Below are 27,585 nucleotides of genomic sequence, written 5' to 3'. Positions count from 1 at the left end.
AAGACAATTAGCCGAAGAAAAAGAACAACAGTGTCAGAGTCAGACAGACTTGCATTTTAATTGAGTCCTGGAACTTTTCTAGGTGCTGTTAGATTTTAGGAGTGATTTAGTTTCTTGGTTTTCCCATTTGTACAATGACAATAAGAAACAAACCTACCTTGATGGACTGTTTCAAGGATAATAATTAACCTGTGTAAACACCCTGGCAGCTATCAGGTGCCAGTGGACGTTTAAAAGGTCACTAAATGCTTACTGGAAAGACACATTAGTGCCTGAAGCCCAGTACGCTGATGTACCTTGATAAAACGCAATGGGGAAAGAACCAAGTTCCGGGAGGAAAAAAAAAAAGTTCTGCCATACTTTCTGGGAGGCCCTTCAGTTCTAACCTTATCTTTGGAAAGCAGCTTGCTCAAGACCGTGCCTGGTTTACACGACTTCCCTTTCATTTTAGCTGTACCCTCCCTTGGGCCTAACGGCCAGGACCCTAATCAGGCGGGATCTCCCTGGAACCCAGATACAAGTTTCTGTCCCCACCCTTCTCCTCTACTATCACCTCCTTCTCTTTTGTTCTTTATTTTAATTTTGTACAGTGGAATTGCAGCTACTGCATTTTATTATGCGTGAATTTAGGGAAACATGTTTGGGACCTAATCCTTTCTTGGCAAGACTGTGGAGAATGAATATTTTTCAACATTAAAACTCTTCTTCACCTTAACCAAGTAACCAAGGTTAACATCACCAGTGATAAAACATATCCATATCTCATACTCCGTGATATGATAGGAGGAGAAGGGCAGTTCACCTCTGGAGTAGTTAACCCTAAAATCCATAACCCCAGTCTAATCATGAGAAAACATCAGGCAAACCCAACTTGAGGAACATTCTGCAAAATATCTGAGCAGTACTCTTCGAAAACATCAGAGTCTAAGAAGGCACGATGACTAAATGCAATATGGGACCGCGGATTGAACCCTGGAACAGAAAAAGGACACTAGCAAAAAAGTCTGGAGCTAATAGTATTGTACCAATGTTAATTTCCTGGTTTTGATCATTGTACTATGATGATGTTAGATGTCAACATTAGAAAAAAACTGAATGGAGGGTCATAATGAACTCTCTGTTATCTTTGCAATAGAGATAAATCTTAAGTTATTATTCTAAACCTAAAATTATTCAAAATAAAAAATTTAAAAATCTCTTCTGATTCCTAATGTTGATAGGATATAAACACTTTAGTGGCTTTATTAGTTAAATAGTATGCCTTCATTTTTCCAATTTATTGTCCTTATACCAAGGTTTCAAATTTTTCCCCCAAACTGCCCCATACATTTGCCACTTCGTTAGCTGTTTAATAACCTAGATTTCACATCTCTTTTTGATTGATAAAGTACCTGCAGTATATTCTCTCTCATCTAGTCTTTACAACTTCTTGAGATGGAAAGGAGTCCTCACTGCCACATTAAAGATGAGCAAAATGGTGACAAAGGCAGTTTGAGATTCACTTTATGGTCTATGAGTTAGCAACAGAGTTTTGTCAAGAACCTGGACTGGTGCAATTCAACAACACTTTAAAAAAAATTATGAGCAAAGGATATGAATAGACATTTCTTTAAGATATACAAATAGTCAAAGCACATGAAAAGATATTCAACATCATTAGTCATCAGGGAAATGCAAATCAAAGCCACGAGGTCATAGCACTAGAATGAATGGCTGGGTCAAAAAATCAGACAACAGCAACTGTGGATGAGGATGTGGAGAAATCAGACTCCTCATACACTTCTGGTGGGAACATAAAATGGTGCAGCCACTTTGGAAAATTGCCTGGCAGTTCTTCAAATGATTAGTCTTAGACCTAGAAATCCCACTCCTCAATATATCCCCAAAAGAAAAAAAAGTATATCTACAACAAAAACTTGTATGTAAATGTTCATTGCAGCATTTCTCATAATAGCCAAAAGCTAGACTGAAAATTTTTGAGGCAGCAAGGAGTGACCTCCTTAAAAAGGGGATGTTTTTATAGAATGTCAACTGTGGCTCAACACTTAACCCATAGTAATGATCAGATTTGAAGATTCTTTGTACCTGATCATTGGTTGATGAGATTCATCCATTTAACAGGCAGGGGTAAATACATGTTAGTGATCCCCACTCTTTCCATAGTAAAAACTACATTTAAATAAATATAGAATTATATTTTAAATATATAATATATAAGTGTATAACAGTCCTCAACAGGATAGAAATGTAGTTTTCATATCTTTTGATTTGAAAAGTACATAGGGCATATTTTTTTTTCTCAGTGCAAAGTTTGAAGTTCATAGCAATTTTTAGTATTCTGTAATAAAACCATTATGTATCAGGGACAAAGTTTGGGGACATCTGTCGAATAACTATATGCAAACATAAAATAGTCTCTATTATCTAGATGTCCTCACTGGGAAAAAGAGTGCCCCAAGTAAGAAAGTTGACATCTATCTTAATTTGATAGTACCTTCCAAATTAAAGTAAAATAAAATATAATAAACAGAAGACAGAGCTAAAACTGGAAATGTCTTCCTTTAATATTTCAGAAGATTCTTTGACATTTTTCAGTACCTTGAGATCAGCAGGAACCTAAATTATCTTACATAGAAAATGAAATGGTATAGCTGAAAGAAGTTAAATTTAGGAAATTGGACAGACATGTCTGGCCAAGCTCTGCCTTCTACCTGCTGTGCAACCTTGAGCAAGTTGCTTAAACTCTCTGAGCCTCAAGTTTATTATCTATCTATAGAGTTCTCTTCTACTTGGCAAAGTTAGTTTTACTGTCTTTGTTAAGGATCACTTCACAGGTCCTCTAGCTCTTCTTATGCAACACCGATCATATGAGGGATGTTGAATTAACTTTTCTAAGGTGCACAGTATCTCCTAGGAAGATTTTGACTAATATTCCTCTAATTGTCCCTGGGATGTAGAGTTAAGGAGATTTATTGCTATAAACTAAGGTGTCCATGAGAATTACCAAGGACAAGAAATGATGAGGAGATTCCTGAGGTAAAATTACATTGAAACAAAGGGGAAGTAAGGCCAAATTTAAAACGGACTTTTTTTTTTTTTGGCTGCTTTGGGTCTTTGTTGCGGCGCGCGGGCTTTCTCTAGATGTGGCGAGCAGGAGTTGCTCTTCATTGTGGTGCACGGGCTTCTCATTGCGGTGGCTTCTCTTGTTACAGAGCATGGGCTCTAGGCGCGTGCTTCAGTAGTTGTGGCATGCGGGCTCAGTAGTTGTGGTTCGTGGGCTCTAGAGCGCAGGCTCAGTAGTTGTGATGCACGGGCTTAGTTGCTCCATGGCATGTGGGATCTTCCCGGACCAGGGCTCGAACCTGTGTCCTCCAGCATTGGCAGGCAGATTCTTAACCACTGTGCCACCAGGGAAGTCCCCAAAACAGACATTTTTAACCAGGGTTCCATGGATAGAGTGCAGGTGGTCCATGTACTTGAGCAGAGAAAAAAGTGCATTTAATTGAAATTCAGTATTTCCATTAGTAGTTTTATGACTTTGTCACCAATAGACATCCCAAATAATTTTCTCTCATATTATTCTTGTTCCAAATATCTTAAAATAATGAGTAATAATTGTTTATACTCCTACTCCTACTTTGAAGTTATGCTAGTTATTAGAAATGCCACTAGATCTTGTTATTTTCTATATTATGAAGAAGCATCTACATCAGACTTTTGGATTTTATTGTATTTTGATCAATGAATTTCAATGCAACTGGTTACCTTGATAATTCTATGCATGTTATTTTGTACATTTAAGAAATATTTCGAGAAGAAATTCATAGGCTTCAACAAACTGCCAAAAGTGTCCATAGCACAGAAATGTTAAGAACCCTTGGCTTAAGACAAGAGCCTACACCTCAGACAGCTGCTTTGGGTGTGCTGGTGCTCACTCTGGTCCTGTAACCCAGCTCGGTGGTAATATTCTGGGAAATAATTCCACAGCCATGTAGGATGATGAGGAAACACAGGGCCCCCCAGCTATAGCCCTGAGAGGTGGAAAGAGCCTTTTTGGGGACAGGAAAACTTTTTCTTTTCTTCACTAGATACATATGGGATCCTAGTTCCCCGACCAAGGATCAAACTTGGAATTCAGGCCCTCTGCAGTGGAAGCTCAGAGTCCTAACCACTGGACTGCCAGGGAATTCCCTGTTACTTGGTTTTTTACAACCTTGTGTAGAGTTTATCAGCGTAAGTACTTTGCCTTTATGATCTGTTGGAGTTATCACAAGCACCCTTTGGGCCACTGCAAAACCAGAAATCAAAGTGGGGGACGTACACGTGTGTCCCCGAAGTTAACCATCTGAACCCACTCCTGTGGTGCCATCTTTCACTCAGTATGATAATTTCTAGGTCCTTCCGTGTCACTGCAAATGGCATTATTTTGTTCTTTTTTATGGCTGAGTAATATTCCATTGTATATATGCAGCATGCTTTTTTTTTAAATTAATTAATTAATTAATTTTATTTTTATGGCTGTGTTGGGTCTTCGTTTCTGTGCGAGGGCTTTCTCTAGTTGTGGCAAGCGGGGGCCACTTTTCATCGCGGTGCGCGAGCCTCTCACTATCGCGGCCTCTCTTGTTGCAGAGCACAGGCTCCAGACGCGCAGGCTCAGTAACTGTGGCTCATGGGCCCGGTTGCTCCACGGCATGTGGGATCTTCCCAGGCCAGGGCTCGAACCCGCGCCCCCTGCATTGGCAAGCTGACTCTCAACCACTGCGCCACCAGGGAAGCCTATTTAGCATTCTTAATACTGAATGCAAGACCCTTTATAATCCAGCCCAGCTACCATTACAACTTTATCACCAGCTACCCCACACCTGGTCCCTCCCCATTTCTCCCAGCTTTACTTAACAAACTGCTATTCCTCAAATATGCCATGTTCTTCCAAGCCTTATGCTAGTCCCTCTTTCTGTTTTACTGGTAAAGCCTATTTATTTTTTTAATGCCTCCATCCATAGCATTTCATGTGCTAGTAGTGTTCTTGGGCCAAGACAAAATGAATTGCTGCCTTATTTATGTTCCCCAATACTTTTACAAACACTGTTATATTACTTATCTGTTTTTATATGATCACTTGCTTACATTTCTGTCTTCCCAACTAGATTAACTTCCTCAAGGAAGTTAATAGACCCATTCTATACTTTGCTTACTTTTGTGTCTCCTAGAGAGCCCAGCTCAGTGCCTGTCATACAATTAGCACCAAGTTTCTGCTGAATTAAAGTTACATTAGAGTCTAGACACTAGGAATAATGCCACTTGCAGCGACATGGACGGACCTAGAGATTGTCATACTGAGTGAAGTAAGTCAGACAGAGAAATACAAGTATCATATGATATCGCTTATATGTGGAATCTAAAAAATGGTACAAATGAACCTATTTACAAAACTGAAATAGAGTCACAGATGTAGAAAACAAACTTACAGTTACCAAGGGGAAAAGTGGGGGGAGGGATAAATTGGGAGATTGGGATTGACATATACAATCTACTATATATAAAATAGATAACTAATAAGAACCTACTGTATAGCACAGGGAACTCTACTCAGTACTCTGTGATAACCTACACAGGAATAGAATCTTAAAAAGAGTGGAGGGTTTCCCTGGTGGCACAGTGGTTGAGAGTCTGCCTGCCAACGCAGGGCACACGGGTTCGAGCCCTGGTCTGGGAGGATCCCAAATGCCGCGGAGCAACTGGGCCCGTGAGCCACAACTACTGAGCCTGCGCGTCTGGAGCCTGTGCTCCGCAACGGGAGAGGCCGCGATAGTGAGAGGCCTGCGCACCGTGATGAAGAGTGGACCCCGCTCGCCGCAACTAGAGAAAGCCCTCGCACAGAAACGAAGACCCAACACAGCCAAAAATAAATAAATAAAGAAGCTTTCATTTAAAAAAAAAAAAAAGTGGATATATATATATGTATAGCTGATTCACTTTGTTGTACAGCACAACATTGCAAATCAACTATATTCCAATAAAAATTCTTTAAAATAATTAAAAATTTTTTAATTTAAAAATGTAATAAAAAGGGGGAAAAAAGAGTCTAGACACTTGTGTGCAATAGATCATTTCCATCAGCTGGCTTCTTTCAATCTATGTTGTATTTTCTTCAAACCAGCATTTACAACAGTTTGATTACAGAGCATAATTCACTCCAGTGGATGGGGCGTTTTCACCAGTCTTGCCCATTTTTTTTCTTGCAATGTCACTGGAGTGCCTTGAGCATGCAGCTTAATTCTACACACAGAGCAGCCCCTCTGTCCTTATCAACCTCCCACAGACCGCGAAGCCCTCAGTGTGCCTCTGTCCTTTGCCACAAACATGAGGTTCACATTCCCTCTCATGGCCATTGGCCTGGAAGTTGCCATGATTGTTTTATTTGGATTATTTGTTCAGTATGAAACGGATCAGAACTTTTCCCAGCAGCCCAACAGCACCAAGTCACCTACCGTGGATGTGGACAGATACCTTGACTTGTATCCTCGTGAGTAAGCAATCTGCTTCTTATTGTACATTTTTGGGTTCTCAGAATGTGGACCCATTTTAGGTTCTCAGAATGTGAGGTCTGTAAATACTGTAACCCCTAGCACTCTACATGGGAGATCCTTATAGAATTATGTGATAGTTCTGAGCGCTAAGGTTGTTATAAGTTTATGCTGGGGCATCTGGTCTCTGTAGTTAATGTGTTTGGGTAGAATATGTGTTTATTAAAATATCAGAACAAGAAGCTGAAAATGTAAATAATTGATCAATGTTTTGTGTTGCCTACATGCTGCTAAATGACCTTATTTTTCCCTTCATCACTAGTTCTGCAAGGTATAAAAATATCCGCCTCCTCCCCCCAAAAAAAAAGACTCAAAGTTAACTTTGGAGGAGAAAGAGTAGAAACAAAATGGAATATTGAGAAGGAATTCATGTAAGGGCCTTAAGGCATAAGAAGGGGTATTAAGGATGATATAGGATGTAAATTATGTACTTAAGGTTTTATAATATTCTGAAAGGAAGACCGTTTGTTCCTCTGAGATGAGAAGAAACGTGTGAGCACCTGACATATTTTAAAAGCAGGACCCTTCCCTGGGAATGGCGACTGGAGGAAAGAAGGGATTTAGTTTCAAGTTTGGATAGGAAGGCTATGAAACACTTAGTGTAAAAATAATAACTACCACTTACTGACTGCTTACTATGAGCCAGGCATATTCATCACCTTGTTAACCAGGGAGGGAGGTTGTAATATAATCCTGTCATATAGACTGTTTTTTCAGTGAGGCACAAATAATTTTAGTATTTATTATTTATTAAATGTTAAATTTTATTAATTTATTAAATTATTTTTGTAGCGATATTTATTATAGTTCTACAGCATATGTCTAAGCTTTTTTAAAAAAATATGACATTTGTTCTCTCATTCCTACACATTTTTGAGGGAGTTTATATAATGGGGAGTATTCTCATGTAGAAAAGGTGACCTAGAGTTGCCAAGCGACTCAGCCAAAATGCACATTCACAAGTTAAGGGCAGAGTTAGGACCATAAGTCAGAGACTCAGGGTCCAAATCTAGTTCTCTTTACATAGATATCCAAAAGAGTTCTTGATTAAAGAATTTTATAATTTGCAAGTTCAAGAACACCAAAACAGAAAAGAATTCTGTTCAACTCTGTATGCTTTTGTACATTTCGTTTCTTCATCCAGTAAACATTTTTACTATGCACCAAGCATGTGCTACAGCAAACTTACTCAAAGATAAAACAAGTAAGATCTCTTTATTGTAAGACTCCACTGTTCGGTGCACATGTAAACGAAGAGCTGCAGTATGGCATAGAAACAAAATGCCAAAAATATAATCTAAGATTAGTGTTATTCAAATAAAGTTATCTTAAGAGATCAAAAGCTTCATAATTTGCATAATTCAAGCTGAATTCTCTCAGTTCCAGTGTCAACACTCGTAGGTAAAACTTCAATTCAGAATTTGAGATAAAAGCCAAGTTGGAGAGAAGAGTTACTAAACATGGTCATTTTTTTCAAGCGCCTAGCAATCACATGACCTTTATACTCTGCTTGCAAGGAACATAGAAATTCATTCATTTTATGATGCATTAAGAAAATATCTATTTAGCTCCCAATTCTCGCCAAGCAGTCTTCAAGGTCCTAGGCTCTAGGCAGTGAATAAAGCAAAGCAAACAAAACAAGCAAAGTCCACGCCCTTACTATTACCGAAAGTGGAGTCTGGCTGCTCGCCGCTCAAAAGCCAATAAAGAAGCAAGTTTGATGGAAAGGAAAGTTTGCTTTATTATAGATGCTGCAACTGAGGGGGAGGGCGGACTCCTGTCCAAAGGCCGACTCCCCCCCGCCCCCCGACAATCAGGGCGCAAGAGCTTTTATAGACGGAGGGAGGGGGCTACATGCAGAAAGAGCACAGTCAGCTCTGACAGTCCTCTCGATATTGGTCATCAGTGGTCTGATCAGTGTCATATTGACTGTTTTAAGTACAGTTAGTCTTTAGTTCCAGGGTTGGTTTGTTCCCATTTCTTTGAGGCCAATTCTCAGAATTGTGGCAGCTTATGTCATGGCTACAGTCTGGTCATCATGTAGTTCACTTCTTCCACCTGGCGGGGGTTTCAGTGTCTATAAGGCAGCTCACAGGGTGTGCCTCAGGATATTACCTACAGCCCATGAGGAGGAACTACAGGTCCTTGACTTTGGTTAATGACTAAACTATTATTATTTAGTCTTTTTGGACTGCTATTCTTTGCTTCTGCATTTTCTCACTTCTATTAAACCTATTCTTTGGCTAGAGTTTTTCCACACACAAAAGGCAGGTGGAGGGCATGGACAGGGGGAGGACCATAGGGTCCTGCTCTATTTCATTATGAAGTTTACATTCCAATGGGAAAACCCAGACCATATATATATATACACATATATATATATGAATAGATATATATTCAATACGTATATATATATTCATATTCACATGTATACTGTGCCGGGAGGGGAAAAGCATTTACACATATATACATATATGTATATATGTGTATATATATATACACATATACATATGCATATCTGTGTGTAATACAAGCAAATATATACATGTATATATTTGCCTGTATGTTATACATACACACAGCACACAGCCATACACTCACACACACACACTCACATGGTAATAAAATGCCACACCAATAAACAAAGCAATATTTAAAAAATAGATGCACCTGGACAAGGGGGATATCCTTTCAGCCTTTCTCAACCAGGGTTATGTGAATGAATTAAGTCTTACTAGCCCAAGGCATCCACTGCATACAATTAATTAACTTCTCTTCTGTACTTCTACAGTGGTACCAATCCTGTACCATCTCTGAGAGAACTAGAAAATAGTTACTTAAATCATTGTCTTGTTCCATGGTTTAAATGAGAAATCTGATTGAGAAAGGCAGTTAATGTAGAGTCTGGATAGGTCTTTTTGATATGAAGTGACATTAAACAGAACGAAAAGAGGCAAGAGAATAAACTATATGGAAACGGAACAAGGACATTTTATATGGAAGAAACAGCAAGCGCAAAGGCCCTGGGGTATTTAGTATATGCAGTGAGCAAGCAGGGAAAACAAAGTCAGAAGTGTGAGAGTTCGAGTGCTACAGAGCCTTGTAGACCATGGTAAGCAAATTGTTTTTATTTTGAGTTGAGAAACAATTGGAGGACTTTGAGAGGAGGAGTATGATATGACTTAAGTTTTAAAGACATTCTTCTGGATGTTAAGTAGAAAAGAGTTTGTAGGGGGTCAGGGGAACAACTAGGAAGTCATATACGAGAACCATCCAGTAATCCTGAAGAGATATGAAAGTAGGCTGGGCCAAGGTCATAATGGAGGAAGTTCCGAGAAATGGTCAAATTCTGGCTATAACTTGAAAGTATCGCTAAAAGGATTTTCTGTTATACCAGCTGTATCAAACATGAAAACAAGAGAGGGATCAAAAGATGATATCTAGGGCAGGATTCTTTTTCACTTCTTTAAGGAAACATCAAATCACAGTTGCCAATAATAATAATGATTAACAATCAACAGCCAACACACAGACACACACACACACAGACACACACACACACACACACAAACCACAGCATCTTCCTCACTATAAGAGCAGTGAAGCCAGAACATAGGCAGGGGGCAGGATAAGGGAAGAAGAATTTAAGCAATAGAGGCCCCTGGGGGCCCAGAAGAAGGACATTAAGCAGAACACAAAGTGAAATTTTACATGGAAGGCAGTCTTCACTCATTCAAAATGCTCCCCATAACTCAAGTCTATACACAATTAAAAGTTCTCTCTTCTGTAAGGTGGCTCCCAAGATCTAAAATTCTGGTTAGTACTAATCTTCCAGTTCAGCTATGTTATCACTGGTTAAAATATTTTGTAGAACAGCCCTAGAAACCACACAATTATACTAATTATACCTATATATTTTTTCCTACATTTCAAACAATTGATGTACATCAAACTTATGCAACAGCGTAAGTCACTGGAGAGAAGATTATTAAATATTCACTCACTAAGAAGCAAAGTTCAAGTCAAGTCAACAACCATTTGGGGGCACCTACCTAGTGTCATGGACTGTGCCAGGTTCAGGGGTTCAAGCACAGAAGAGGCTCATTTCCTGCCTAAGAAGCCCACAGGGAGTTTCACCAGTTCTCAGTTGCAGTGTGGTGAAAGCTATGAAATTTTCCACAAATAAATAAAGTAGGACCTTAATTTATATTTAAAATAAATTCAATAGGATATAAGTTTATTCATCTCTCTCCTCACTTGCATTCCTCATTACGCAATGCAGAGAAAGGGATGATATCACACAATCCTGGCATCTGCTCCCATCCCAGGGCACAACTACGGAAGTGGGCAACACACCTGAATATCACATTGCATGTCATGACGGACCCCAGAGAAAACTCATTTGAGGAACTAGATACACTCTACGGATTTTGGCCTTCATGGCACCCAGCAAAGTGTTGGCCACTTTGTTGAGGCAAATAATTTGAAAAGGAATGACGTTTGGCTGTGACTGTCAACTAATCCTTGCTAACACGTAGCAAGACTAGAGAAAAGTAGAGTTTAAGGAGAAGGCTCCTTGAAGGCTGTTAACATGTTATCAGAGATTCTACAAACACAAGGTCTTTAATGCCTACAGGACATTAAAACCACATCAATGAACTTTATGACCTCTGTTAAACATTAGAATACATTAGTCTATCTTGAACTTTGAGTGGATCCCATGTGTGATCTTGTTACATTGCACATTGATCATTTGAAAAATACTGATTCACAGTTATGCAGACACTCCAAATGTTGACATATTTCATTATATAATATCAAAAAAGGATACTTGTTAATATCACCAACAATCTCACCAGAAACCCCAAGAAGTTTCAGAAAGCTGACAAGCTTGTAGTGGCAGACATAAATTTTCTGAAATTCCAATTTTTTAATTTACTTCTAATTTTTTAATTTACTTCTTACTTAATTAAGTATAGTTGATTCACAATGTTGTGTTAGTTTCTGGTGGAATTCTAAGTTTTTTTTAAACTCAAAATGTATTACTGGCAACAAATACTGTGAGTTCTTTTCATTGAAATCACAACATCACTTCGTTCATTTTTCAGAAAAAGTTTATACCCATTTGAAAAACCATAGTTTATATCTATCTGTTTTCCAAAAAAAAAAAAAAAATGGAGTTCTGTGGAAAAGTTGCTCACTCAGTTCATAACTCAAACAATAACAAACGTGCTTTTTCTTTTCTGAGACGACCATCATGTTCCAGTAGTGTTTTATGTGAAAAGACATGTATGAGAGGGTCAATAGTTACAATTAATAATTTTTACTGATTCATCAAGGAATTTGTAAGTAAAACTGGTTTTTTTTACTGCAAGTGTGTGGTCATGAAGAATACCAGACTACTAGTTCAGTTTGGTACCACTGCTTTCATTCATGTTAAAGTACAAGTAGTTTTCTATACCATTGTTTTTCATCATCTGCGGAAATATCAACACAGTGAAAAAGTCAAATAACATCTTGAATTAGAATTATCATAAAAATAATTTTAACCTCATATTCCCTGAAAGTGTTTCCAAGATGCCCAAGATGTCTGCAGATCACACTTGAAGAATTACTGAAGATATAGGTAAACTGGCAACGAATGTACACAGCACTAGAAATTATTTTATGAATTTCAATACCAGCAACAGATTAGTATGATGATTTATTTTTTAAATCTCAATTTAAGAATATGCTCCTATATTTATTCAGATATCATTCGGTTCGTTTATTTATTTATTTATTTATTTATTTTGGCTGTGCCACGCAGCTTGCAGGATCTTAGTTCTCTGACCAGGGACTGAACCCAGGCCAGGGCAGTGAAAGCACCGAGTTCTAACCACTGGACCACCACAGAGTTCCTCATTCAGTTCATTTACTACAAAAGATTCAGCAAATCTAGATATACGTGACAGGCAAAAGGTTACTAAAAGTGCAGGGTAAATGATTCCTAGGAAATTGTTTTCTGCTATCCTAAGTGATACAATGCTTGAATACAGACTCACAGACATAGAAAACAAACTTATGGTTACCAGAGGGGAAAGGGAACAGGGATGGACAAATTAGGGGTATGGGATTAACAGATATAAACTACTATACATAAAGTAAATAAGCAACAAGGATTTACTATATAGCACAGGGAATTTTACCCAATATCTTGTAATAGCCTATAATGGGACATAATCTGAAAAAAAAAAAAAAAAAAGGCAAATCACTATGCCTTATACCTGAAACTAACACAGTATTGTAAATCTACTATACTTCAATTTTTAAAAATTGCCTGCTACTGAGAATATCTGATTTAGACAAGTCTTGGCAGCCCTTAAAACCCGTCAGAAGACTTCACAAAAGTACCAATCACTAAAGAAATCCCTTTTTCCTTCTATGAAGAGGATACTTAATTCCTTTAATGGCAGAGTCTTGCACCATAAAACTAAACTCATGACCCTCTCCTTTGACCCCACCTGCAAAAAAAAATTCCTAGTGCAGGATGAAAGACAATACATAATCCTAACTGTTTACAAACCTTTTTATCCATACCTTTCATACAGAATCATTATTTGTCAAGAGCCTTCTCAACTTTGTAAGCTCTCTTAAGTGAGGTTCTTTACGCCCCCTTGTGGCGAAAAGCAGTAACAAGAATTAGATTTGGGGGAGCGGTGGGAAACAGTGGAGCACTGTTAATACAAGAAATTCCTCCCTCTGTATAATGTCTGGTTTTCCAACAAAGGGAGAGAGGGATAGAATCTGAATAATTATTACTCCCAGTGTGAGACATTACAAAATTAGTTAAAACAATTTTTAAATTAGTTGGTTACTGCACACTTTAAAATCAGCTGATGACAGGAGGAACAAGAGTACTCTCGGAAAAAAGAAAAGAATGTTTAGAAAAATAACTTGGCGTAATGAAGAAAAAAAAAAACACAGTGAAGACAGTAAGACTGGGTTCTTATTTTTATTTTAGTTTTGTGATTATAAACAACTCACCTAACTTCTCTGGATCTTAGAGTCCTGACCTAAAAACAAAATAAAATAAATGAAACAACTTATAGAGCTAGGAGAGACTTTGGGCTTCATCTAATCCAAACTGTTCTTTAAAGAGGAGAAAACTGAGTTGCAGAAAGGTCTAGGAAAATCATAAACAGTACGTCACGCATACTCTCTGAGCTCCACTCCAACTTAGTCTACAATCTAAATCAGATGTTTACGTAAAAAATTTAAATGGTGGTAAAACAATCTGTAAAAATAGATGAATGTATGTGGTCACCTATATTTCCAAAATCAAACAGGTTGATGTTAGTTGACAGTTGCCCATTGGCAGGTCAGGTAAAATCCCAATTCTGAAGTTCTCTGGGAAGATATGAGATGAGGGTGGGCATCCAGAATGCCAGAATGGGTATAAGTCAGATTATTGCCAATAGGCATTATCTCACTAGGAAAACAAAAAGACTGCAGCATTCTCCTCTCTGAGACCTCCCTCAAAGCTGCTAAGGAGAGGGAATCTTCAGAAATCTATTTTTTCCTTTTTCACCCTCCTCAGACTGACTGTCTTGGGAGCTTGCACCAACAAACAATAAAATGACCAAAAGGCTCACTGCATGGATGGGGTCGAAAGAATGATGACCCTGTGTGTGCCTGAATCAGCAAGTTTGTTCTGGTTTTCTCATTCTCTTTATTACATTTGCAGCACTCATATACAAGTGAGACTAGCTTCTAGACCACCAAAGGACCCTCATAATTCAGTCTATGATGCCAACTTCTGTCTGTCCTGGTGTTTGTCATAGAGTAAGATGGTAGGGTAAGTCCCCACGGCTCCAACCAGCCCTTTTCAAATACTGGGAATCTTTGGAAAGACAGCACCTTCATCCACTTCCGGGTTTGTGATCACTGCCACAGATTAGTTGATCGGATTTAATTGGAAAAGTTTGAAAAAAAATGTAGTATGCAAGCTGTGTTGGGGAGAGAGTCAGGACAGTTCTACAGAGACGAGGGGAGCCCAAAGGGAAGGTGCTACAGACTCTAAGAGTGACATTAGCCTGAAAGAAGGTTATTGGGGAGTGTCTTATGATCAACACCTGCAGCAGAAGTGTTTGGGCAGAGACAGAAGCCTCAGCTGACCCCACCAGAAACTCTGAGACTGGGATTGCCTAGCTTCAGGTGGCCCTCTCCCGAGGCAAGGGGACGCTCATGTGAACCAGTCATTGGGCTCAGGCTTCCCGAGGGAAGGCCTGTGACCTGTATAAGACAAGAGTGTTTCCCAGAGGGAAGGGAGAGCTGTCACCTGGCAGCACTCCCTACAGCCCCAGGAAATGTGAAATATAGCTTTTGCAGTATTGCAGATGAGAACACGGAAGCTCCCAGAGAATAAGTGACTTGCCCAAGGTCTCACGGTCACGTGATGCAATTGGGGGATATCAGCCTACATCTTCAGAACCAAGTCAAGTATCTGTTCCTCAAGAGGATACAGCCTTCCTTCCATTGGCTTAGAAAGTGTTAACAAAGACGTTATTCCATATGACTTGAATAATGACCTAGTAAGATTTCCAGCGCTGGTCCTACTATACACATTTGATAGATAAAGACAGCAGCTCATTCATTTAGTCAATGTTGCCTCTTTTCCTCTACACACGCTTTTATGACAGATTCAGGGAAGCAAAGGATGGGTATGCCCTAATCCCTTCAATCAGGAAACTCACAATCTAGTGCAGGCAATGGGCACCTCACAAAATAACTATTACAGTGTGATACGTGCTAAATAAATGGTAATGCAATGTGACAAATGCTAAAGCTGAGGTTTGGGAAAGACAAGAGGAAATATTAATTTTCCCTGGAAATATTGGGAAAGTCTGCAAGAGCGGGTGATACTCGCACTGTGTTTTGCAAAGTTTTCCTCAGGTGGAAAGTAATGGAAAACTCTTCAGGGAGAGGATGAAAGACACACTGGTATGATAGTGCATAGTCTTCCAAGAAAAGGCTCAAACACTGAATAATTTGCCCAAGGTCTCCTGGCTGGTAAGTAACCAAGCAGGCACTTGAACCCAGCCCTTGGCAGCCCAGTTAACGTTCCCTTTGTAGTGTTTTCTGAAAAGGATGTAGCACTTAGTAAATGGAATATGCTATGATGTAACACTTTCTCAGTGGTCCCCTTATGCAGATTTTTTTCCCTCTGTTCTTTTGCAGTCTTCCAAGATGTGCATGTTATGGTATTTGCTGGGTTTGGCTTCCTCATGACCTTCTTGAGAAAATATGGCTTCAGTAGTGTGGGCATCAACCTACTCATTGCTGCTTTGGGCCTCCAGTGGGGCACTATTGCACAGGGGATCCTGCAGAGCCATGGAGAGAAATTCCACATTGAAATCAAAAAGTGAGCACCCCTTATTTTCCAACCATTGTGTTTTCAGAGCAATTGTTTCTCTGCTTAGTCTCTTGACAGTCAGCCTCTGAACTAGCATGCAAATTGTTTCCTTTCCATGATAGAAGATCGTTGGGATCCAAGGATCTAAATCAATGCCTTGCTCAACTGAGCTGGACCATACATTCATGTCTATATCCACTATGATTTGACCTTAAGGGTATGAGAAATCTCCTTCCACAAAATTATTATTCCTTCCTTATTAAGGTAATAATAATAATTATTATTCCTTCCTTATTAAGGTAATAATAATAATTATTATTCCTTTACCTTATTAAGGTAAAACCCTAAATGAGGTAAAGAACAGGTAGGTTAAAGGAAATGTGAGAGCAACTAAAGATTGTATGGTAATTGGAGGTGGGGGTGGGCAAGGACGTGGGAGAGGATAAAAGTAGGCCTGGGAGAAGCACCTGATGGGGACAGGTGGGGAGAGGGCCCTTGAACTCTGGACATGGTGGTGCTATAGTTCATTACAACCCACGTATGTGGGGTGTGCATCATTCTTCAGTGTCTTCTTTCTTCTTCCCTCAGCATGATAAATGCAGACTTCAGTACAGCCACAGTTCTGATTTCTTTTGGAGCTGTCCTGGGAAAAACAAGCCCAATCCAAATGCTGACCATGACAATTTTAGAAATTGCTGTCTTTGCTGTCAATGAATATCTGGTTGTCGAGATATTTGGGGTAAGTGTTCTAGTGATACTTACCTAGCTTTGAACATCACAACACATGTACTGGATGCCCACTATATTCAGGGACAAACCTTGGTGACAGTGACACCACAGCAAATAGTAATCATAGTAATCATTTGAGTGCCTACTGTAAACCAGGAGTTTGATAAACATTATTTAATTGCACTATCACCACAACAGTGTAAAGCAGGTATTATGATGTTACTATTTATACACGATAAAACTGATGATCACAGATGCTAAACGACTTACTTGCCTGAATCTGGATTCAAATCCAGAATTTTCTAGCTCTACAACTCTTTTTATTAAAATACATTTTCTATCAATGATCAATTCCTATTTATATTTCAACTACTCATTGAATAGCTCTTTCAAAGCCTTTTATTAAAGCTTAGATGAAATTTCTTCTCCTCCATGAAAATCTCATTGATTCCCCCAAGGAAAATAAACAGAATATTTCTGGGTACTCTCCAGTATTTTATTTATGCCTCTATTGAACATGTAATTCAATAGCAAATACTTTTGGTAACTTTCTAGGTGTCATGTGTTGGTGATTCAGTGACAAACAAATAGTTAAGGTCTCTGTTTTCATAGGGTTTACAATCTAGTGGGGGAGATAGACATCCAACAAATGATCATACATTCAACCATCTACCTATAGAATCACGCACACACACACAAAAATATTATTATAAATTGCACCACATGCTTTGAAAAAATAAATGGAGCGGCTCTGAAGGAGTATACCTAAAAGACTTAATTTAGACTGTGGAATCAAGGAAGACTTGTCTGAGGAAGTGACAGCTAAGCTGGACCTGAAAGGTACATAGGAGTTTATCAAGCATGAAAATTTAAATAAATTTGTATCATTTTCCTACTTTAATAAGTACAGAGCAATGCCTTGGGTTTGGCACACTGAACTTTCCATCTAGAGACAAGAAATGTAGAAAACTGGATCAAATCCATTGTGTCCTAAAGAGGGACCTAACATGCACTTCTTCAAATGAATCTTGGACCTCAGCTGGTTTTCTTTTTCTTTGGTTTTTTTTTTTTTTTTTGTGGCGGCACTGAGCAGCACGTGGGATCTTAGTTCCCAGACCAGGGATCGAATCCGTGCCCCCTGCAGTGGAAGCGCAGAGTCTTAACCACTGGACTGCCAGGGAAGTCCCTCAGCTGGTTTTCATATCATCATTGCAGGGTGAAGCTTCTTGAAACTTCAAGTCTTTGAGTTACAATGAAGTGAGCTTTTACTGCAATGTCAAGTGAATGCAAAAATCATGTTTGTTTTGTATCAAGTGCAATGCATAATATTTCACTGAGAATCTCCCTAACCTGGAAAAGTAACCTAAAATGTATTGAGTGCCCACTAAGGACCTAACAGTTGAAAAACATGGTCCCATCTAAATCTTACCACAAACTGTATTAGCTGGGTAACATTTCCCCATTTTACAGAACTGGAGATTCAAAGAAGCAGAGTAATTTGTCTAAAGTCACATCAGAGAAGTACCTGACCTAGGATTGAAAGTCAGTTCTGTGTGGCTCCAATGCTTGCACTTTTTTGTTTTTCACGACCCTGTTTTATTCCCTTTCTCTGACACATTTTTTCTCTCTCTTGATCTTTTTTTCTTTAACCCATGAAGCAGTTCTTTCATTGACCTCCCTCCTGTAGTGAGCTTCACCTCTATTTACGTGAATGTTTTGCCACCCTCAGGCCTCTGATATTGGAGCATCAATGACCATCCATGCCTTTGGGGCCTACTTTGGTTTGGCTGTAGCAGGCGTCTTGTATCGATCAAGCCTGAAAGAAGGGCATCGCAATGAAGAGTCTGTGTACCACTCAGACTTGTTTGCAATGATTGGTGAGTTGGGATGAACTTGCCTGATTCTTGTCTATTTGGTCAGACGCAAGGGAATACCCCTATTTTCCCCTAACTCTTAGATAACAAAGCCTAAAAGTAAAAACATCTTGTCAGTGCCCAAGGCAAACGGCTTCCCCTGGACTGTCTTCCATACTCAGAACTAATATCCCTTTTTGTGATTTACTACAGGGACTCTTTTTTTATGGATATTTTGGCCCAGCTTTAATTCGGCCATCGCTAATGCTGGAAAGAACCAGTACATGGCCATCGTAAACACATACTTCTCTCTTGCCGCCTGCGTGGTTACAGCCTATGCATGCTCCAGCCTTCTTGAGAGCCGAGGCAAGCTCCATATGGTAAGTGCCATGTTAACCCCCATGGAACTTTCGCTAAGCGACCCTGATGGCTGCTCTGATGACTAGTTCATTTCTGCATCACTGCTGAGCTGCCTGAACAAATCATAACACTGCAGACCTTGGAGAATAATCTGAAAATAACATTCCTTTATTCTTCAAAAGTGTACTCTGGCAAATTAAAAGTGTTATCAAGGAATTTACAGTCCAGTAGGGAATATAATCATGCAAAAATCAAAGATCTGAAGCATATTTCTTTAATGATAGAGCTAACTGTCCCCAAGTTCTTAGAAAATCTTTCTTAGAAACAGGAATTTCTACAAGAGTAGAAAAAGAGAGTGGGAGAATGCAAGTTGATTTTATTTTTCTAACAGCAGATATTTCTCTCAGAGAAATAACAACTAAATGTAATGTGGGATCCTGAATAGGATTCTGGAAAAGAAAAGGAATATTAGTGGGAATACTGGTGAAATTCAAAAAGGTATTTAATAATATTACACCAATGCTAATTTCCTAGTTCTACAGTGATGTAAGACGTTAACATTGGGGGAAACTGGGTGTGGTATATATGGAAACCCTCTGCAATATTTTTGTAACTGCTACATGTCTAAAATTATTTCAAAATCAAACTTTTTTTATATCTCCCCCAAAATAGTCTTTTGAGTTTCTTGCCTAAGAGCTTAAAGAAATATCAGTGAAGGAATAATCCTCAGATCAGCCACTCTTCTTTTCTAAGCTGAGGGAGAAAAAAGATATTGTACCAAGATATTACTTTCTTTTTTTTAATTTTTATTTATTTATTTATTTATTTTGGCTGCGTTGGGTGTTCGTTGCTGTGTGCGAGCTTTCTCTAGTTGCCTCGAGCGGGGGCTACTCTTCATTGCGGCACGCGGACTTCTCATTGCAGTGGCTTCTCTTGGTGCAGAGCACAGGCTCTAGACGTTTCACTAGTCGTAACACACGGGCTCAGTAGTTGTGGCTCGCAGGCTCTAGAGCACAGGCTCAGTAGTTGTGGCGCACGGGCTTAGCTGCTCCACGGCATGTGGGATCTTCCCAGACCAGGGCTTGAACCCGTGTCCCCTGCATTGGCAGGTGGATTCTTAACCACTGCACCACCAGGGAAGTCCCACTAAAATATTTCTAAGCGTAGCTAAGGACATGTATTTCAGTTCTCTACAAATTGTTTCATGAGAAAAAATTGGAAACAATAAAAAGAAGCAATCGTACATGTACAGCTCAGTGGTTTTTTTTCAAAAGTATTGATAACCTGTCTTCCTCTGGCAGAACAGCCAGGATATGATTTTTCTGAGGAATTCTGGTAAATGGAAACTGGTTACTCTTTCCTCCATCCTCAAATGTTCTCAGGAGAGTGACACTTGCAAAAGCTGTTGTCTTTGATGTGTAATGTGTACATTTCAATGTCTCTAAATCCTCTCTTTGATTATCGGAATATCATGGACTCTGCAAAAGCACACAGTGGCCACAGGCCTCTTTCAGTTCACGGTAACCACAAATGCATTCCAAAGCTGCATAAAGAGGCAGAACACTGCCAGAATAACTGCTGTATATTCCCACCCTCCTACTACAACTTCTTTTGATTTCCTCACATCCCTCTCCACACTGGTCTTACTAACTTGATCTCTCATGCACGACCAAAGAACCCTACAACAAGGATACCAAGTGTCAACTGCTGGGAGGAAAGGCCTTCTGAAATTACAAAGAACCTTCTTCTTAAAAAGGAATCCTGGGACTTCCCTGGTGGCACAGTGGTTAAGACGCCACGATCCCAGTGCAGGGGGCCTGGGTTCGATCCCTGGTCAGGGAACTAGATCCCACATGCATGCCACAACTAAGAGTTCGCATGCCACAATTAAGGAGCCCTTGAGTCGCAACTAAGGAGCCTGCCTGCTGCAACTAAGACTGAGTGCAACCAAATAAATAAATAAATAAAAATTTTAAAAATAAATAAAAAGTCCATTCCCCAATAATATTAAAAAAAAATAAAGAACGAATCCATAACCCTTCCAACTGAAGAATGTGTGGTGTGTGGAATCCACTGAATCCACGACTGCTACAGTCCTTCTGAACTCCTCCTCCTTCCTCTCACCTCACTCACATTTCTGTGCCCTACACAGGTTCACATTCAGAATGCAACCCTTGCTGGAGGAGTGGCTATAGGCACTAGTGCAGACATGGCAAATACCCCATACTATGCTATGATCATTGGGAGCATTGCAGGAATGGTCTCCGTGTTTGGGTTCAAGTTTCTGACTGTAAGTATTAACAGATACTCTGAGTCAAACTTTGGATCTGCTGCATCATCTTCTCACATCCCACCAGCAGAAAAAAGCTATGAAAAGTCCTTTCCTAAGCACCTCTCCTTCGGTCATTCAACATGTCAGTGTTCCAGTGGTTTCTACTCTTTCTTGCTTTCTTTTGTTTATATCAGTTACTTATAACAGTATGAACTGAACATACTTGTATTACTTTCCTCAGGGCAGTTCCATTAAAGGTTTTGTTGTTGTTGATGTTTGTTTTGTATAATTAAGGACTCTGAGCCCTATTCGGGGGATTTAGGATACCATCAGTGGGTAAGAATGAGTAGGAGTTAAAGTCACTCACCTTCAAATCTATCTACCTAAGACTGAAATGAGCAGTTTTGCCATCAGTGTATTCAGATTCTTTGATGTAAGCAGGTTTCAGATGAAGATGGGGAACTGGCCTGCAGATAAAAATTTTCCTGCATGGTCATTGACTTCAGTCACACAGCTCTCTATAGCTAACAAAATAATAAAGCTTCCTCTTTTTACAATTTTAGCCATTTTTCACTACTAAACTGAGGATCCACGATACATGTGGGGTCCATAACCTACACGGCTTACCTGGTGTGATAGGAGGCCTCGCCAGCATTGTGTTCATAGCCTTGGAGACAGCTGACAGGTGAGTGAAAGAATGGGTTTTCCTGTTCCCCAAGGTCAAGTGCTGTTTTCTCTTACTCTTAGAGAAACCCAGTGATGAGAGAGCTTTTTCTTTAGCAGTCCAGACCACAGTTCGTAAGTACTGTTCTTACTGAAGCCAAAGAGACACAACCAAGATAAAAGAATTGTATTGGAAGATGTTTCTTAACCAGCATTATTAATGGTTTTTTTTGTTTAATTAACGTGTTAATTCAAATTTCTCTACCATAGGCAACTGTCTCATTGCAGATAGGACAATTTGATCATCACATTCAGATTACAGTAGGCTTACTCTTTTACTTAGGCCTACCAAAATCAAGCATATGGGGCATATGTGATGAACTGGCAACCTCTGCATCCAATCCACACAAAGAAGAATGAGTTAGCATAATGTGGAGAGCATTTGGATCTGGGGAATCAGAAAGACTGGCGTATGGTTCCAACTTTGCTACCTAGTTAAGTAGCTTTTGACAAGTCACTCAGCATGTCTGGTTCTAAGTCTTCTCATCTGTAAAATGAGAGACTTGTACTATTTATTCTCTGAAATCCCTTCTAGGCTATAACAGACCTAGATTCTTCCCCAAGTGGCCAGAGAAAGAACAGCCATCAGTCAAATTTAGGAGAATGGAAGTGATGCCATAAGCCATCAGTCGTAATTTTATGCAACAAGATTGGAACAATTTGATATGAATGTCATCCATGCAAAACCGCTAGGAAAATTGTAGAGTTCAGATCACTCAGGGAGTAAGAAAGGAGGAAACAAAATGCTCAATTTTTGATTGAAAACATGAGGAAAAGGTGAATGTGTTTGATGATGTCTCAACAAACCACTGGCTGGAGTTATATAATATGAAAAGAAAGTGTTTCTCTTCCATTTTAGCAGATTAAAGTATTACCATTTTAAGACCAGTAATGATAAATATTTGAAAAACCTGCTTCATCGTATTTTCTACTGAATAGAAAATTTGCTTCCTCTTCATGTGTATAGGTGACCCATTTCTTCTGTATTTTTTTTGTTTTTTACTACTTTTGTAAATTTGGAGGACAACCCTAGAGATATCACATCTTCTTTTAGTTCTTTCCAGGACCCAACAGAGTGTTGAGACCAAACACTAATGTATTTTAATGCAAATCAAGCGTGACAAAAGTTTGAGTTAAAGAGTTCAACTCCTAAGTATTATAGTGTGTAAATGTTCTGCACACACACTTAAGAGGTGTCTCAGGATTAGAAATAGAGGAATTCTTGAGCATCATGCCTGGATCAGTTCCATAGATGCAATAAAACTAGTCTGTCTGGCTCTCAAAGGCTGGGTCTTGCTGGGTGGCCAGATTCGGGGTAGGTTTCATGGTTAAGAGTCTAGTCCTTGGGTATACAGGCTTAGCAACTTCTTAATTTACTCAGGAGGCGTTGAGGGGGGCAAGCCTTGGAAGGCCCATTCACATGTGTGGGTAAAATTCACACATATTTCACACAGCAGATAAAATACCTTTGTACAAGAGCCAAATCTATTTACTCACATGTGTCTATTCAGAATATTAAAATGCAAATCGAGTTTCTTGGTACGCATAGAACAAGGAGAAGTTAATATACTTAAGGGACATTTTTTCAAGTTATGGCAGCTTTACTCTAATAGTGCTGTTAATTTTGTCTAACTCAGTGTTTTCCAAGCCTATTTTATCATGGAATAACTTTCATCAAAAACATCTTTTAATACCTTGTAAAAGATCTTGGCAAATTCTAGTAAAATTAACAGGCAGCTTACAAAAGAAGAAAATCAGATGAGTAAATACATATTAAATATTCAACCTTGCTAGTAATCAAAGAAATGCAAATTAAAACAAGTTATCCATTTTTCAGTTATCAAATTGATAAAGATTTAATAAATTATAATATTGAATGGTGGCTAAAGTGGAAAAATGGGGATATAAATTGTACAAGGTCCTATTTGGAAACGCCCTTAAGAAGAATATAAACCTTTACTGATAATCCTATTTCTAGATAGGTTTTATTTTAGGGAAATTATTGGACAAGTCCATAAGCATGTTCCTAAGAGGATATATTCTCACAGCATATTTAAAAATATGAAACATCAGAAGCAACCTAAATATCCAACCTATAGAACTATAATTACAGTATATTTGCACAGTGTAATACTCTAGCAATTAAAATTATGATCCAGATCTCCATTTACTGACATGAAAAAACATTAAGGTTTAATGGGAAAATCAGTATCATGACATGATTGTATTTTTATAAAAATACTTGCTTATATTTTACATGTTTATACTGATAAGATTGGAGGGAAATTAAACTTTTTCCCTTCTTTTCTTAATTAGTGATTTTGAAATTTTTACAATGATCACATATTACTCGTACAATTCTTTCTTTAGTAGAAAAAAAATCATAAACCCTTCAAATAAAGAGAAAAAAAGGAATCTGAGTTAAGTACATTCTTTTCCCTGAAGGATGAGGAAGAAACAACACATTCTCCTAGTTCAATGGTTTGCTTTCCTGCAATAACTCAACTATTTGTTAATTGCCTGTTAAGAGTGAGGCACTGTGCTAAGGAGATTCCCACACTCCTAATTCATTTGATACCCTTATGCATTTCTATAGCTTTTTATCACATTCTTCTATTCCCCAAATTATAAGGAATTTTTCACTCATTTCATTTTAAGGTAACTACTTCTAAGATATAGATACACTTTAATATTTTCAGTGAGTTGTCCCTACAATACATGTTAAAATTAGCTTTCCTGATTTTTAATTTCATCACAATTGTTTTTTGGGGGGATGAAGTAAGGAGAGATGGCTGCTCACATTTGTTTTGTATATTGCTCCATCCTCAGTGCCTAGAAGGGAAGCTGGCACAGAGCAAGTACCCAATAAGTAGTTGTTGAATGAATCAGATTGCCAGTCAGAACCTTGTACCACATTTTTAGAAAATACTAAACCCTCTAAGGAAGATCTTTTTTTTTTTTTAAACATCTTTATTGGAGTATAATTGCTTTACACTGTGCTAGTTTCTGCTGTATAACAAAGTGAATCAGCTATATGTATACATATATCCCCATATTCCCTCCCTCTTGCGTCTCCCTCCCAACACTCCCTATCCCGCCCCTCTAGGTGGTCACAAAGCACCGAGCTGATCTCCCTGCGCTATGGGGCTGCTTCCCACTAGCTATCTATTTTACATGTGGTAGTGTATATATGTCCATGCCACTCTCTCACTTCGTCTCAGCTTACCCTTCCCCCTCCCTGTGTCCTCACGTCCATTCTCTACAGCCACTATGGAGAATAATATGGAGGTTCCTTAAAAAACTAAAAATAGAACTATCATATGACCCAGCAATCCCACTACTGGGCATATGCCCTGAGAAAACCATAATTCAAAAAGAGTCATGTACCACAATGCTCATTGCAGCACTATTTACAATAGCCAGGACACAGAAGCAAACTAAGTGTCCATCGACAGATGGATGGATAAAGAAGATGTGGCACATATATACAATGGAATATTACTCAGCCATAAAAAGAAGTGAAATTGAGTTACTTGTAGTGAGGTGGATGGACCTAGAGTCTGTCATACAGAGTGAAATAAGTCAGAAAGAGAAAAACAAATACCGTGTGCTAACACATATATATGGAATCTGAGGAAGATCTTTTCATCATTCCTGAAGAAAAAGGTAGTTCCTGTTTAAGTGCTTATAAGAATTTGTGAACGTTGATCAAGAGTTTCAAAGAAAATAAATATATGAGATAAAAGAAAAATTGTAACAAATGTTTGTTTGCTGGTATGTAATGATGCACTCTGGCCTGAAAGGGGCAGGCATGCATGCCCTCAGGAGATGAGCTTTGTTTGCTGGCTTGGAAAAACAATGGAATTTTTTTGGCCTCCTAGGTCTGCCATGGCCATGCAGGCAGCTGCGCTAGGTTCTTCCATCGGAACAGCACTTGTTGGAGGGCTAGTCACAGGTGAGCATAAAAAGTAAACATGTTTATATCTCATGCTCTCAGCATAATAGATGATAATAAACATTGGTAAATTTAAAATTTTTCTAAACTTCTGACAGTAATCATGTAAGCTCAAGGGGATGACTTTACAACAGTATTTTAATTACTTTGCAAATTGATTTTCCTCTTCAGCATCATAACATGACTTATTTTCTCCCCACTTTCACAGGTCTGATTCTAAAGATACCTATCTGGGGACAACCAGCTGACCAGGACTGCTACGATGATTCTGTTTATTGGGAGGTACTATATAGCGTTCTAAGGATGTACATGATGACTACACCAGGGAAAGTTTTGCTCACCTCATGTCTAGATGTCTGTGTGGCGTCCCTATGATGAAATTGGTTGAACTCCCTATTTATAGAGAGAAATTGAGAAAATGTGCCCAGAAAGATAAAATCAGAAGCTATGATATTTTCCAAAGCAGAAACTAGATGAAGAAAAGACAGACTTTAGTTGGCAAGTGCCCTTTCACTCCTCCGAGAGCAATAAAAAAGCTCCTCATAAAACTATAAGAATCCTGGGCAGTGGTGTGAGATTTTACCCCACATATAAAAGTAGACGAAACAGGTGGAGCACGCAAGGTTGAAGAATTTCAGTGAGTACACAAGAGGTTCTAGGACTAACAAAACATCAGCTTCTTTCCATCCTCCGGTTTCTACCTCTTTATTTCATTGACATTTTCTCCGAAATTATTTCCTGCAAAGCTTAAGACTGATAGATATTTGGATGTGTTCCATGGGATTTTCAAAGAGAACAGGTTTGGGAAAGCGAATGTAGTCAGGGTGGGTGGGATAAATATTTTTGTTTTATTATTTTTTCCCAACTCAAACAATTTTTATTTCCAGTTTTTTCTAAGCTTGAATAATAATTACAGAAAATCTTTGTTTCAATACTAACCTCTGACAAGCCCAGTGAAAGAAACTAACAAAAGTGCCCTAATCTCTTCTTTTTTTTAAGGTCCCTAGGAGGACAGAACTGGACATGTTCAGTCGTTTCCATGAACACGGCAACCACAACCAGTTAGAACCTGAAGCCTAAAAACCATTCCTGTGCCTCCGCCTCTTTTCCCATTGTCTAGACTTGAAATAAAATGGCAGCATCCAGTGAGAATACGGACCAGAATGGATAGATCCTGAGCCCCAAATGTCCAGTGTGAAAATGTTTTAACATAATCTGGTGCTGTCTCTTGGCATCAATGATCGTTTAGTTGAAGAAATGTGACATACAACAGATGGTCAAATGGATTCTATTCAGGACTCCCAGATTACTCTTGCCAGTGGGTAGGTACAGGGTGAACGTTCCATGTATTTTCTAGTATCTTTTTTTTTCCACATAGAGGAAAATTTACAAAGAGACCAACATTTTCTAATCATGTCTTAATGTACGTACTATGTCTTCAATCCCAAAGATTATAAAACCGAAGCCAATGAAACAATAATTTATGTAAGAAATCTATATAAGAAATAAGGAAGAAATGTATGTATGTAAAGCAGTAATATGATTGTTTTTTGACTAAGCTCTCTTGATTTTAAAAATGGTCTAGTTAGTAATGTTATGTCTTTGTTTTGTCGGCTAAAAAAAAATGCACAACCTAAAAGTTGAGAATCGTGTTCTATTTGGTAGACTTTCCGAGGACATAAGCCCGGGAGACAGCCTCTCAGAGAGTTCTG

General features: G+C 38.7%; 1 protein-coding gene across 1 annotated transcript; it reads left to right on the top strand.

Annotated features, from left to right (window-relative positions):
- The first annotated feature begins 6,363 nt into the window (after positions 1–6,363).
- RHAG (Rh associated glycoprotein) lies at positions 6,364–26,953 on the top strand. The gene is made up of 10 exons (XM_068559197.1): positions 6,364–6,526; positions 15,807–15,990; positions 16,570–16,720; positions 18,440–18,587; positions 18,777–18,943; positions 21,076–21,213; positions 21,759–21,880; positions 25,800–25,873; positions 26,082–26,155; positions 26,873–26,953. Exons 1-10 carry the CDS (start codon positions 6,364–6,366, stop codon positions 26,951–26,953), a joined length of 1,302 nt encoding a protein of 433 aa, XP_068415298.1.
- The last annotated feature ends 632 nt before the right edge of the window (positions 26,954–27,585 follow it).

This window comes from Eschrichtius robustus, chromosome 12 (assembly GCF_028021215.1).
Source record: "Eschrichtius robustus isolate mEscRob2 chromosome 12, mEscRob2.pri, whole genome shotgun sequence".
NCBI lineage: Eukaryota > Metazoa > Chordata > Mammalia > Artiodactyla > Eschrichtiidae > Eschrichtius > Eschrichtius robustus.
This window is presented reverse-complemented; position numbering and strand designations above follow the sequence as displayed.